This window comes from Stegodyphus dumicola, chromosome 9 (genome assembly GCF_044657685.1).
Source record: "Stegodyphus dumicola isolate Sdum_Otavi_A_Nest chromosome 9, ASM4465768v1".
Lineage (NCBI taxonomy): Eukaryota > Metazoa > Arthropoda > Arachnida > Araneae > Eresidae > Stegodyphus > Stegodyphus dumicola.
Genome location: NC_140776.1, coordinates 117990344 through 118006208, shown reverse-complemented (window position 1 = coordinate 118006208; position 15865 = coordinate 117990344). Strand labels below are relative to the sequence as shown.

Below are 15865 nucleotides of genomic sequence, written 5' to 3'. Positions count from 1 at the left end.
AGCATAGCGTCCACAACAAATTAAGTCAGTTTCTACGCCTTAAGCGTCTTTTTGCTGAGTGAGACCAAAAGTAAACTTTCAGTTTTGTGCACCGAAAAATCCGCCTTTTTGCTCGCTGGCTGAATTGCTTGAATTTTAATTGTAAATTTTTTTTTAAAAATTGTATTAACTGTATTTGGTGCTTTATGTTTTTCTATATCTTTCAATTTTTAATATAGATAGATATTTTGAGTTTTTATGCATTTTTGCCTTGTCGCGAAGGGAGAACTGAATTAATTGGATGAGAAATATATCTCTAATGAAATTCCAGGAAATAACTTTAAATGCATAGCAGAAAAGTGCGTAGAATTTAATATTACGTACAAGGAATTCATGTGGTGTACGCATCAGATTTTTTATATTGTAATAAATTTCTTCTCAATGTATTAAACCTTCGCACTCGAGCCGCGCTGCTACGGCTAATTTGAAATGTCTACTCAAGCCTGCTTTGCTAAGCGAAAAGGCCTCAAGTGCAAAGAGTTAATTGCTGTGTATGAAATAATGAATTTCCTTGTCAGATTTCGATTGTGCCTTGTGTTGTTTTCTGCTTGTCAAAAACTAAACATCCAAATCTTCTCTATCTTCATAGTACACAGTTCTCACATTCTTCTAGGATTCTGTAGATAGCTCTTCTTAACATGTTATATTCTGCAAATTTTAAGCTTCTCTAGCTGTCCAGCTATAATGTAGATTTGCTTTCTTAAATCTAAATGTGAAGACATTTTACATACATTTAATTCAGCTGTCATCAGCAGTGTATTTGAAAACCACATTTTGTAATAATATACAAATTATATGGGTTTAAGCAATTTTTGTGGCAGTGCCATTAGTTGATGTTCATCTTATTTCATTACATATATTATTGCTGGTTTTCATACACTCTCTCGCCAACATATATACAAAGCTAAGGGAGTAATATTTTCAATCAAAAAAATTCTGTATAGAGTTTTCAGTAAATAAGCATGAATTAGGGTTCCCGCAACATAGTTTCACTATTTTTACAATGTTTGCATGTGTGGCGGTATTTTTGTCCACAATAACTCTTACATTAACCTTCCAAAAATTTCTATTTTCTGAATTTCCAGCTTTCTGCAATCATATAAAGAGTTCATCAGTTTCTGAGTAAAACTGAACAACCGGAAATGGTACTTTACCTGATGCTTGCAAAAGATTTTAATAAAAAAAACTATATTAAATTATATCCCAAAACTTATTTCTAATTTAGTATTCGAGACTTTTATATTGATCGGAACAACATATTAGATTTTGGTTTAATACGTTGACTTCAGCACGGATATTCATTGTTCGTTTCGTGCGGCGGCGCTTGAATTAGTGCTCCATTTTGTGGGGCGGTGCAATGCCAAATTATAAAATTATAACTTTAAAATTATATAATTAAATTATTATATTATAAAATTATATATTTTATAATATAATAATTTAATTATTACGCTTGTATGTATTTTTTGATATACAAGCGTGACCCATCGTTGATTCATACTGCTTCACAAAACAGACAAGTATGACCCACCAGTGGGTTAGGCCGCCCCACGGAACAGGCAATTATGACCCACTGGTGGGTCAGGCTGGCGTCAACATGTTAAATTAATAAACCTGAAGTGATATTTTAATACTTGAAGCTGTGTACAGAAGTTTGTAACAAAATATACATTATGACATAATCCAATTGGTGAGCATTGTTGAAATATAGAAGTAGTATTATTTACCAATACCTAAATATTGATGGGATAAACGAATTTAGGTTTGTTGATACACAGAAATAATATAGAATAAAGTTTATGGTATTCATTTCAAAGCATTTATTTTAAATGTAAGCACTTAATTCTTTTAATTAAAATCCAATTCAATTACATGTTATTCATTTTCCTAATAAATGCAGTTTTTAATTAAAAAAGTAAAAGGGGGCAAATATTTGAATTAATAGCAATAAACATATATTGGAATTAATTGAGAAAAACATTTTTTTTACATGTGATCAGCGATACTTGATAAAATATAATCCAAAATTGCCTGTAATAAGCCTTTCTGTTTATTGGAACAGCCAATTAGATTTGATTTGCAAACGATCATCTGAAAGTGATACTTTACTTAAAACTTGTTGCTGTTTAAAATATGGAACTGATGGGAGGTCTTGTGCTGGCTACATCAGATTTTTCTGTCTGTTTTTATGTATTCCTTCTGCTAAGTATGGGATCCAATAAGTATTACTCATAGTATGTATGTTGGAACTCTGAATTAATAATCCCATTTATGATATCACATTATATTCACAGGAGTCTAATAAGTTAGCCTTTAATGAGGAAAGGTGATATATAAGATTTTCTGCATATTCCCCCCCCCCATATTAGAGTATTTATACAAAGTAGGGACTAAAAGCCTGCTTCTGCAACATTATCATAATAGCAGTATATTGTGAATACAGCAGTGTATTTGCTAAAGCAAAATACACTTATGCTTAAAAAAATCTGCAGTGTTTCTAGTTGTGAATTTAGCGTTTCATAATTTGGAAAGAAAGAAGCTTAGCAAAAGTGTTTAAAAATTAAGAAATTTTTTATAAGCAGATAAAAATGTGCAACTTGCATATAATATATAGATATAAAATTTTAAAAAATTACACTAAATAAAAAAAAGGGTCAAACAAATAATGATTATGCTGATTTTTCATATAATAATAAAGTTAAATTATTAATGTGATAACCAGCATGTTTCATTTGTTTAATTTTCTCATAGTCTTTAGAAATATTGCTTAAATGCAAACACTGAATATTTATATTCTCCTTTTACCAGGTACAGCGATATGAAGGTGCTTCAACAATTTATGGACAGCACACACTGCGAGCATATATCCAAGAGTATGAGAAACTAGCTGAATCTTTGTGCACTGGTGAAAGCCTACCTGATGGACCAGCTCCAAAGAGTATGTTAGGTGAAGAGATATCACTTCAGCCTGGTGTTATATTTGACACAGCTTACTTTGGAAAAAATTTTGGTGATGTTCTGAAGGATGCTAAGGAGAGATATTGCCCAGGTGACACAGTGTTTGTTACATTTGTCAGTGGACATCCAAGAAATGATCCTATGGTAAGTTGAATCATTTTTATGCATTAGGTAAAATATACTCTAACATACACAAAGATATTGTTGCATTGTGGAGCTATTCACATAACCATCTTCATGGCCATTGAAAAGATCGAGTGGATTTTATTGGTGAAAGGACAATAAGAGGGTTTTCAATAGTAAATGGGTAGTTAGAAATGCTTAGACAATTTGGCTGCCTAAATCCAGGGTTTTAAAAGTGTTTGAACTTCATTATTCTGGGCATCCTGTAAAAGGGAGTACTGTAAATGTTTGTGGTGTTGCTAATATTAAAATATATCAGTTTTTCCTCACAATTTGTTTTGGTTTAATATACACATAATATGAGGATTTGGGGATTTGAAATTCCTCATGTCACAAGGGAGTTGAGGTGGGGCAGACTGAAAGTGAATGTTTGTTGTGGAATGTTGCATGACAAGATTTTAAGACCATTTTTCTTCCATGAACTAGCTGCTAAACAATAACAGCTGGAGTTTACTTTAATACATTGATTAATTACATTTGCTCAGTTCCATTCCCAAACAACAAGTTATTAATGTTGTTCTGGGGACCATATTCACCCTGCATTTATGGAAAAAATATTTAAGCATTCTTTTGTTTAGATTATGCAAAACTTTACTGTCACGCAAATTAAAAAAAGCATTTAGGTCTGTACACTCATTTTGGCTCAGACTGTATGTAGTTTTGCTTTTTTACTAGAAAGGAACATGCAAGTTAGAAACTATCAGTTTAAAATTCTAAAGACATGATCAAAACTCTCATAGTTGTAGCAGTATCCAGCACTTAGAAGCAAAAGTATAAACCACTGAGCATGGTACAACAGGAATTTGTGCATGTTTTGTTAGATTTCTTATTACAAATGCTTTGAGAAGTTTATTAGTTATTACTGTTCTTTTTCATATTGTGCAGAAAGTTTTAATTATTAATTTGATACAACTTCAGGTGCAATAAGGACTTAAAACAGTGCTTACAAATCACACTCAAAGGACATGTCATATAGGATTTCTAAAAAATCCCTTAACAACTTTAGCTTGTTGTTTCAGAATGGATTTTTAGTACAAAGGGGCTTTGTTCCTGAGGGACTATTGCTTTTGTTTTGGCATTTTGCGTTGAAATCTTTAAAAGGCTGTATCACTTTTCAAACTGTTGCCACCAAATATTATCACCCTGTATTATATTTGAAGAAATTAAATAATGAAGAATCTGCATAAATGTATGTATGTTTCTCGCACTGTGATAAAATAACGGTACCTAGAGCCATCCAATTTTGACTGACGAAATCCTAATGCGAATATGGGCATCTGAAAGCCCAAATTTGAAATTTGTTTTATTATCGATTTCATATTGTGTAAAACTTTAACGAATTTCTTATTAACAAACTCGAGGATTTCAAAGCGAGGAATGGCAACGTTGTACAGAAAAAATATTTTTATCTCCAGCGCCTGAGACTGTGTATCAGAAATTCTAAAGGTATATCCAATTTAAAATAATTTTGCGATATTGCTCTTGAACTGAATTTTATGGTTTAAGTACGAAGAAAATGATATTTAATAAATAAAGGTAACACACAAAATGTTAAAAAAAGCTCCTTTGGACGTAATTTAAAATATGAAACCTTCAATTTTATTTATTATTAAAAAAATTATGGCAGACATTATCCATTTTTAGGCTTTCACCACTGCTAAGGCCAGAAGTGATGGCCATTTTATTATTGAGGCACCTGATAGGCGGCCTGCTATGAGAGGACGGGCAATTTTCATGCATGCTTTCTCCAGGATTTGAAAAAGGGTCCTAAATTCTTATCATGCATCATCCAACACCAAACATTCACTTTCAGTGTATCCTGTTTCAGCTCTCCTGTGACATATGGATTTTGGGTCCTTTAAATTCTCACAATATGTGTAAATTAAACCAAACAAATTGTTAGGGAAAAAACTTTGATATATGTGGGGGGGGGGCAACCACAAATATTTACAGCACCATCTCTTACAAGGTGCCCACAATAATAAGATAAAGTTGTTTAGGGTTTTGTGGACATTATTGTCACCAGGGGATATTGAACAGATCTAAATGTAGCACTGAATTTCAGCATGCATTCACTTACAAGAAATACAATTCTAAATATCTGTACTTTCAATAATAATATTCTAAATACATAAATAACCCATACTATAACAACTACTTACTTTGTGGTATGTTAATGTGATTTTACCAAATGACTCATTCTTCCCAGATTCTGACCATATCAAATATTGCCTGATTATACTTTTCACCTTATATCCGGATTTATCTGTACAAAATGAGGACCTCTATTGGTCTATAAACTATTGACCAATAGAGGTCCCAAACTCTATTGGTCCCTTTCACACGATACTTGCCCAGCTGAAGCACTCTGCCATCTAATGTAATTTGAAAGATATGTAAAACACAATATTTTAGACAGTTGCTTCATGGGAGTCCACGGATATGTCCCATCTTGAAGATAACTTACATTTCATTGCTCTTATATAAGAGTTGCGCTAAGCATTTTAAATACGGAATCGATGCTAAAAAAAAAAACTTACCAAAATCCATGAAAACCAGAAAAGCTCATTTTGGTCATCATGCCTCATCAGAGACATGTTTGGATCGAAATTTAACTGATCATGCAAACGATACTGAATGCCAGAATATATTTCATTATTATTTTGAAAATTTAATTTTCAGTATTTTCTTTTTTAATTAAAACCTGTCAACCATCTTTTGGCTGTTTTAAGTTTTTTTTATACATAATCTGTTTTTTAAATTTAGTTGTGTACCAAATAAAAAATACGTGAACAATTTTTATTTAAATTCCATAGCATGAGAATTTAATATTACCAGCATTTAAATTTGTACCATTATTTTTGATGTTTTAAATTATATTAATCATAAAATAGAATTGAGTTGCAATGGTATAATCTGTCACAATATACAAGGGTTTGTGTGAAAATCTTGACTGAACTTTCATCCAGTGCAATGCAATCACTGTTCAATATAGTGTTGATTTTATTTAGTGGACAAATGGCACTATTTCTTATGGTTTTAATAATTTGATATAGTGCCATTAGTCTGTATTGAATCATCATAACATAAGTCTGCTGTACTTTTTTTAAACAATTTTAAACCTAATGCCAAATTGTTTAGAATTTTTTATAAAATTTGCATCACTATTAATCTATATAAACTTGATTTTGTGCACCTTGGCCATTTCCGCTATCTTATAAAGAATTCAGTCATATTTCTCTAATTTTCTTTGATATGCAGTTAGAACATGAAATGTATGAATAAACTCTTAAAATAATAAATGATGGTACCTTTTTTCAGCTGGAAAGAACATTTTTAACAATTGAAAAAATGAATCCTTTAACTGGAAACTGGACAGTAATAGCTACTGATGCTGACTGGGAAACTAAGTAAGATTATTTTTGTAAAATATTGATTATTTTGCTTTTAAATAATTTTTTAAAATATTTTCAGAAACTGATAGTTTACATAAGTCGTAAAAAAAAAAAAAAAAAAAAAAAAAAAAAAAAGGCAAGAAAAATGTGCATATAAAATTTCATTAGTCTGTTTCAGGAAAGACTGAAATTATGATGTATGAAAATTGTAAATACACTCTGTTGCAATAATATATTAATCAATACGGTTTAGGAAATAAATTTATATATATATATATATATATATATAATTTATTTCCTAAACAATATTGATTAATTGATTATATTATTTCCTAAGTTTAATTAAAGCAGAAATCTTTTAAAAGAGTGAATTCATACTAGTAAGTTATATTTTGAAAGATGTTTTGAAGTAACTTGAAAGTAAAATGTTAAATCATCATGAAGAACAAAATTTCAATTGTAAAAGGAAAAATTAAATTAAATGCATGTAATCATTGTCATTGATCAGAAATTAGTTGACTTTTCAAGGGAAACAAACCAACTCTCGTTCAATGAACAATAATTAAAAAATAAATACGTAAATATGAAGGTGTTTCGTCTTTACTCGAGTAATAAGGTCAAGCCAAACCTAGTCAGGCCAAATATTTCCGCGAATAGAAGGGATTATGAACCAATGCTGATTCATATTTACGTATTTATTTATTAATTATTGTTCATTGAACGGGAGTTGGTTTGTTCCCCTTGAAAAGTCAACTAATTTCCGATCAATGACAATGATTACATGCATTTAATTTAATTTTTCCTTTTACAATTGAAATTTTGTTCTTCATGATGATTTAATATTTTACTTTAAAGTTACTTCAAAACATCTTTCAAAATATAACTTACTAGTATGGATTCACTCTTTTAAAATATTTCTACTTTAATTAAACTTAGGAGATAATATAATTAATTAATCAATATTGTTTAGGAAATAAATTATTATTAACTTACTTTGCAGCAATTGCACAAGTAGTAGTAACTTGTTTTCGCACTAAATGCATTTAAGATATATATATATATATATATATGTGTGTGTGTGTGTGTGTATGTATATATTATTATTATTATTATACATATATATTTCACCCAGAAAGATTTGAGCCTACAAAACTTGGCAGTAGTTTAGTGTTTGAATAGATAAACAAATGATCAAAAACTTGGATTTTATTTACTAGTAGCAATACAAAATATTTGAAAATCTTTAGGCAGTAAAGCCACCCCTGGCAGCTATACAAGCCGATACTCGGTTGGGTAGATGGTCTGTTGTTGCCTCAGCAGTAGATTATGTCCCAGATTGAGCAACTTGTCAGTGAGTTGGGATGTGTTTGTACATGGCTGAATTTGCCTTCTCACCCGGCAGGCAAGTTGAGGACATTAACAAATCGAAGACGATATTAAGAAAGTTTTGCTGTATGGTGGCCGAGCATTGTCCGCTGGAAAATAAAACTTGTACGACTTCTAGCATCTGTATCATCAGCTGCAATATGTCAGTTAACTGGAAGTGATGCTTTACTTAACCCTTTCAAGGGCACTGGTATATTAAATATAGCGGAAATTTGTCAATTTTTTTAACCCCCCTAAAAATACTATTATTTTACACCAAAAGCTTTCTAGTGTTTTTTTAACACTAAATGGCAGAACTATCCTATCGATGCTCAGTATTTTGCAGCTATTAAATTAATATATCTCGTTCAAAGGTCTCATGTTTTGAATTTCATAAATTGTGCTGAAGGGGAAAAAATTCAAAACCTACAAATATATGGTGTGAACAGGCTGAACCTTATATACCTACTGCATTTTGAACAAAACTGATGATTAAAAGTATATTATTTAGCAATTCTTAAGACTGGTATATAAATTATATTAGTGACCATGTAAGGATTCCTTTTATTTGCCATTTTTGGCCACTGAGCCTACGTTTATTTATATTTCAGTTTATGAAAAGTGACTCTCCAGTGCAAAGTATCCGGTAGTAGTAAGATCTTTGAGGTGTGTCAGAACTTTAGTAAAGTTTCTTCCTAAACAAAATTATATATTACAGTAAAAATCCAGAAATCCGCAAAGCTTGGGACCAGAGGTTGTGTGGATTTCAGGACAGAGAAGATAAATCGTAATATTCAGACTAAAAGTACAAAATAAATAATGCGTATTAGATACATTTAATTAAACTATTATATGCATTATTGCAGTAACTTATTATATGTATTAAATTATTATTACGTATATAAATTGATTATATTATTCATTGTATTATATGTACACAGCATCCAGGTTTGCCGATTTTGCCTCGTGCAAAGATTTCCGGTTTCGAATTCTGCTGTTAGAATCACTGTTGCTGTAAAATTTCAACAGCTTTTCTTTATTTTTCCGTATATCATACACAGTCATGTCACAATTCCATATGATTTTGCTATAAACCGAGGAGTAGCACCTGCCTCCATCTTTTTGCAGAATTTGCACTTTTTGCATTACCATCAATGCAACGTGTTTACGTTTTTCAACGTTGCAAGCAGTAAAATGAGTGCATTTCTTATCTATCATTGTATTAAAAAGGGCTGAAATTTAAAATATTCTTAATTTATTCACAAAACATCCAGATAAAATAAGACAGCACTAAATAATCTCGTGAAATAACAAAGCTCAGAAAATACAACTGCGTGAATCGTGAACTTGAAAGAAGAATTGAGTGAATCGTCTGCCTTTTTACCTCGATGCAGAGAATGGAGAGGAAAAAACTTTTACCATGATGTCAATAATTTGGTATTTCCGTTATGACCCATTATTATTCAGTAAGTATTTTTTCTTCGATATTTCGTACTCAATGTTGCGGTTTCTGGAACCTATAAACTGAATATTTATATTTTGAGAGGCAACGCAGATTTCAGGTGGGCGGATTTTCGGTATTTGACTGTACTACCTTATTTATGGAAAAATTTAAAAGGAGCCCCTAAGGGGATGAAAATAGAAAAACAGGCTTTGAAATGTATCAGATATACTTTTAACATATTTTCTTCCTGAACAAAATGATAAATTCTATATTTACAAACAATTAAAAAGAGGCCCTTATGGAGCCCGATAACTGAAAGCATGCATGAGTTCTGAGGACTTGGGATCATAGCATGAGGAATGTTCTTTTTATAGGTTATCTAAAGTATACAATATAACTTTATAAATTGTAGCTGAGTTACATTTCCTTATAACATTATGCCATTTGCAGTTACAGCATGATATAGTTTACATATGCAGAGCTATACTTTTTAAATTTTTATATATAATAATACTGAATGTAAATAATTTTCAAAAACTTTTTTAACATATTTTACATCAACTGAGAGGCATGGTCAAAGTGCCTAAAAATGAAAATTTAACTATTAAAATTTTTAATTTCTATGAAAATTTTAGAAATTTTTAACTCTAAATGTAGGTAATTATATTCAGGTACATTTTCATAGATACACATTAGAAGTACACAAAAATAGATTTAAAAAATAAAAAATTTAACAATTGGCTACAACGTGAAAAAAATGTCTTACAGGATCAATGGTATAAAATGGATAGCAATATTCAAAATTTGGGATTTCACTTTTAGATTTCCTTTAAGCCTCATTTTTATGTTTTTTGGGTTCATAAGTTACAATTCTTGCAAACTTTTAACACAGTTCTTTTATATACCCTTGAAAGGCCTAAAACATGGAGCAGGAAACCATGGGCAAGCCAGGCTTTTTTAAAGTCTATCAAAAGGTTCTGTTCGAAAATGTCATTTCAAGTTTCAATGTGTATTCACATGTTCATTTGAGACATATATGTTTGTCTCTCTTTATCGTTGCATTTATATACATATGCTCTTTTAAATTATATGAATTAGAAATGTCTCATGTCATTATTAAGTAAGATGCGACTACATAAACATGGCTACCGATAAAGTTCATTTACGACACTGTATATTATGTCCATTTGTGTGTATGTTGCAAATTCCAACAAGGAAGAAATGCTACAGAAGTGTGCTAAAATTAGTGACAGTTTTCAGTGGAGATGCAGTTTCAGATAGAAGGTGCAGGAGATAATTCAAAAGATATAAAGCAGGTGATTTCAACCTTAATGATAATTCACCCTCTGGGCGGCCATTTTTGATCGATGATGATATTGTCAAGACCATGACAGCAAGATCTTCAATTTGACAATATCAGATATTGAGGAAAAGCTTAAGAAACCATTTTAGACCATATTTGGAAACTAGGATCAGTTTATAAACATTCAGATGGTTACCTCATGACTTAAGTAAGGAAAATTTACGTGATCGAGTCGTATGAAAACCTGTTTACTTGAAACAAAAACAAACCCTTCTTATACTGGTTGATGTTTGTAATGAAAAGTGGATTACCTATAAAAACACTGTTACGAAAAGAGCACATTGCGAGCTAGGAGAATTTCTAAACCGAGCTTGAACACTGAATAAGAGAATGCTCCATATATGGTGGGATGAACCAATATATTGTGAGCTTTTGAAAACTAACAAAAATCTCAATTTGGACAGATTCTATATTCAAATGAATTGATTTAAATACAGCATTTGAAGAAAAGAGGCTGACGGTGTTTAATAAGAAGCACATCATATTTACATTATGATAATGCCAAATAACATGCTGCTTTTGCAACTTTTTTTTGTCAGAAAATGCCGAGCAAGGTTGGAAAATTCTGCTCCATCCACCCTACTCCCCAGACCTAGTACCCTCTGACTAAGCACTTGTTTCGCTCCTTGCAAAATTTTTTGAGGCGGAAAAAAAAATTCAAACTAAAGCAGATGTTAGCCAAGCATTACTTGAGTTATTCGCATTTTTTAACCGCTTGACATACAAATAAAATATACGTCGATGCGTCTTAAGAATACCATTTAATTTGGGCTCAACTGTGGACACTCATATGCAAGCTTAAAAACAATGTTTTATTTTCAAATTTACACTGCTATATAAAAATAATAATCTACTGTGTGGCATTCGGTGAAGACAGTTCTTGACATTTCAGAGACTTCAAAGTCTACAGTGGCATATGAAATGAATGACGTCTCTCGGATGTTATTGTATGTCAAGGGGTTACAAATGGTATTTGCAATATATTCATGCTGGAAAAAGGTGATAAGTAATGATGGTAATTGTATTGCACAATAAATTATTATTAAAGGTATGAAAAATGTATTATTTTCTTTTACTTCTCAAATGGAGAGGATTTTCTGGTAGACCTTGTAATTAATTTGTGGAACATTTTAAAGTAATTTAATAGGAAAATTTTCCCATTTCCTAGGAATAAAAGAAAACTGATTCTGTTTGTCTTGGATATATAATAAAAAATTTCTCCTTTTAGGTTCCAAGTACTTCCTGGAAGAATGCAGATTGCATTATATACTATAGCAACATGATATTAATAAAATTGCATGTGCCTATTTTCATCTGTTACTAGAGTTGTATTTATGAAATCTTAAAAAATGGTCTACAGACTAATTGCAAAATAACTGCTTGCATTTATGGTATTATTTAATAATTTAATTATATATATATATACGTAATGTTTTAAATATTCATTTTTAGGTTTCACTGGGTCAGAACGAATATATTGCTTGGACACAGTGAAGCAATAATGAGTTGGGACATTCCTGAAGATACAGAACCAGGAAAATATAGAATACGACATTTTGGACATAGTAAAAGTATTTTTCAAAAGATAACTCCATATAAAGGAACTTCTAGTCCATTTATAATTAAAAAAGTATGACAATAAAATATTTTTAAAAAATTTTATTATATATTTAAAAAAAATAGTATTTTGGCAAACTTTAAAAACACACCAAACATCTTTTGAAAAGATTAGTTTAAAAAAATTCAGAATAAAGTTTGCAATTTATATAAATTCAGAAAACTACAGAAAGCAATTTTTGATTCCATATAGTTTAAAATTTAAAAAATATAAGAGGATAATTAACATAAAATTAAGAAGTACAAAAACCAAATGAAAGAAAAACAAGCCCATGTAAAGTTTTAAATTATGCAATAAAATGACCATAATTTGCATAGATTTTGAATAGAACTCTTGTGGATTTCAAAGACACATATCATTTTTCCATAAGAGTGAAAGATAGGAAGAATGATAACCCTTTATCTTAAAAGCAATGGACAGGGCAGAACAAATATTAATGTCTGCTGAGGAAAACAGTAATGAAACATGACAAGCTAACATATCAGAATTCTAAAAGTGTTTGGAAGGACTGGATAAGAATTAATATCATTAACTTAAAAAAGGGGGGGGGGGAAATTGCAAATGTGAGAAGTTTCAAGGAAATCTACACCACCAAACTAAGAAGCTTTATGGATAATTTTTGAAAAACCAAAGTTATGATCAAGTGTACAACTTTAATTAGCTATCAAAGATTTGTTTATTTCTTCTTTTCAAACATAAAATCTGTGTTCCTTGATGTAAAGTTTTAACACTCTTTTAGTATGGTAGATGTATAACAAAGCACACTGCAAAGATATACTATAGGATTTTCTTAAGAATAAAAATTAAAGATTGGATTTTTAAGAATCAAATAACAAATTTTACTGATAGGTGAAAAAAAAAATTGCTCAACTGATGAACTTGTGAAGATTCCAAATGATTTTGTAATCAACAGAAGGATGAAATGGAATTAACAGCAAAATTATTATGGCTATTTCTAGTAGCAAAATGTCTTTTTTGATAGCACGATGAAAATCGTTTAAAAGACTTGAGAGCTAGGAGAAAATTCTCAATTAATAATCATGAAATTAGATTCTGAAGAATAAATATTGAGAGCACAATTAAGATTAGAAAGAAGCTATTTTTTAAATTTTTCGTTTAGTAGTACATAATTTTGCATGGGAAGGCAAAAAGGCAGAAAATGTTTTAAATGGTAGTAGCACTGAAATCAGATAATTAAAAAGCCATGGCAGATACTGTATTTGACGGCATATAAGACTCACCGTTATTTAGAACTTTATTACATACAAGGAAAAAAAGTTTCAATAGTTCACAATAATTTAAAATGTGGTTTCTTTTAGTTCTCACATTTCATAAAAGCCAAATAAACAATCATTGAATGCAATTACCAAACATATTTTTATTAAGGAAAATTAACAAATGGTGGGCTATTTTGAACATGATATGTAAATTTGAATAATGAATAAATGAATGAACGGCAAGCAATAAAAAATAATAAAAAATAAAGCAGAAACAACAAAAAACACAGATTCAAGGGAAACGTTGCCTATCATGAAATTAGACTTTAATCACTTTCAAAACCATAAAAATCCTTTTCACTATCATCATCATCGAAAACGAGAATATCGTCATGACTAGTGTTTCCGTCATCGCTAGTATCACCTTCTTCGAATAATGTGTCGTCTTCTGTTCCGTCAAGATCATTACTGATACCGCACTTCTTGAAGGACTTAACAATTACTTCAGCCTTTACGTCCTCCCAAGATCTTTTTACTCACTTGCACACTTGTGAAATAGAGGGCTGCTTCATTCTACCTGAGGGTGTGAGGGCATGATGTGGCTCTCCTATCCACTTGTTCCATCGTTCTCACACTTTTACCTTAAATGGCTTATTCACCGATACATCTAAAGGCTGCAACTGGCTAGTCAGTCCACCAGGAATGACAGACAGCTATGTGAGTTTTTAATTCTCTCGCTTTTTCTTTATGGTTTCAGTTCTACGGGCGCTAAACTGATCCAAAACCAAAAGAGAGGGTTTTCTTAAGAGTCCACCATATGTTCTGTAACCACAGTTTCATTTCAGCTTCGTCCATCCAGCCTTTTGGAAGAACATAAACAATTACACCTGTTGGAAGTTTTTCTTTCGGATGAGTTTTTCTTATGAATATGAAAAATGGCAGTAGTTTTGTGTCACCAGCATAACATGTTAGAACTACCGTATATAGGATTTTTTCATGACCTGTGGTTTTTATAGTTATTGATTTAGAACCTTTAATACTCAGTCTTGGATGGTACATCAAATGTGAGTGGAATTTCATCCATATTTCCTATTTGACCAAGCTCAAAAGAAGTTTTCTTGCATTCATTTATAACAAACCTATGAAATACTAGTATTTTTTCTTCATAATCTGCTGGCATTTTCTATGCAATAGTTGTTTTTGTGCGCATTGATAAGCCTTGCCTTTTCATGAACCTGTAGCACCAGTCCCCAGACCCTGAAAAGTTCTGATTCCCATGCTTTTATGCAAATCCTTTGGCCTCATTGATTATCATTTTAGCTGAAACACTTATCCCAAATTTCCTCTTATCTATCACCCACATTTTTACGGCATTTTCAAGTTAAGGCCAAGATGGAGCTGGGCATCGAAGATTATGTTTTTGTTTCTTAGCAGTCTTCAGTTTATCTTCCTGCAGTCGCCAAATATGTATAATTTTTTCAGTAGGTGGTGGACCGAAATCTTGTTTAATCTCTTGTTTCCTGTAATCATATTTTCCAGGGTATTTTTATGAAACAAATAGTTTTAAGCACCGATACCGACACATTTATACAGAGTAGCACCGATACCGACACGTGTGTCGGCTGAGTCAAAGAAAGTCTATGTAAAGAAGAAAAGGCTCCATAGACGTGATGTGACCGTTGAACCTGTTCGAACTTCGACATCAGCTTCAAGCTTTGGTGCTTTTTGGCAACACATATTTTACGCATGCGCAAAATAATTATGGCAGATGTAGAAAAAGTTATGTGTGCCTAGACCTTTATCCGGGCTAAAAATAGCATTTTGAAAGTTACCTGTGTCCTTCATGTATAAGACGCAGGTAACTTTTTGAGACCAAATTTAGGGAAAAAAAGTGTGTCTTATATGCCATCAAATACGGTAATTAAAGTATCAAAAAAAGGAAGTGAACTATCATATTCAATTACAAAAGTGAACTGGATAGCTGAATCCAACAGATTAAAATCTTGGCTAAATCCTTTTTATAACAATCAAAAAGCCTGAAAGTGTTATCAAATCCTGAGCCACAAAGAAGGTTTTAAAAAAATAATTTGAGCTCAAAATAGTGCATATAAATACACTATTTTGAAGAACTCAAACTTAAATGATACATTAATTTTTTAATTCAAAATCTATACTAAACTAAGGTTGCTTTTGCATAATTTTTAATAGGTATAAAATTTCTTGTGACTTTTATGAAACATTCAGTAAATAATATTACATTATCTATATCCCTTAGCACTGTTA

The 15865-nt window shown here is 31.0% G+C and overlaps 1 protein-coding gene across 2 annotated transcripts in view; it reads left to right on the top strand.

The window, feature by feature from the left end:
• LOC118205086 (uncharacterized) overlaps nucleotides 1-15865 on the top strand; it is a 246611-nt gene that overhangs the window by 229194 nt on the left and 1552 nt on the right. The window contains exons 15-17 of one of the 2 annotated variants that reach the window (XM_085823981.1): nucleotides 2848-3141; nucleotides 6502-6590; nucleotides 12200-12377. In XM_085823981.1, coding sequence (XP_085680107.1) covers nucleotides 2848-3141; nucleotides 6502-6590; nucleotides 12200-12377 — 561 coding nt within the window. Of the gene's footprint in view, nucleotides 1-2847; nucleotides 3142-6501; nucleotides 6591-12199; nucleotides 12410-15865 lie in introns of those variants that run through there. The other variant, XM_085823982.1, reaches the window with a different exon arrangement.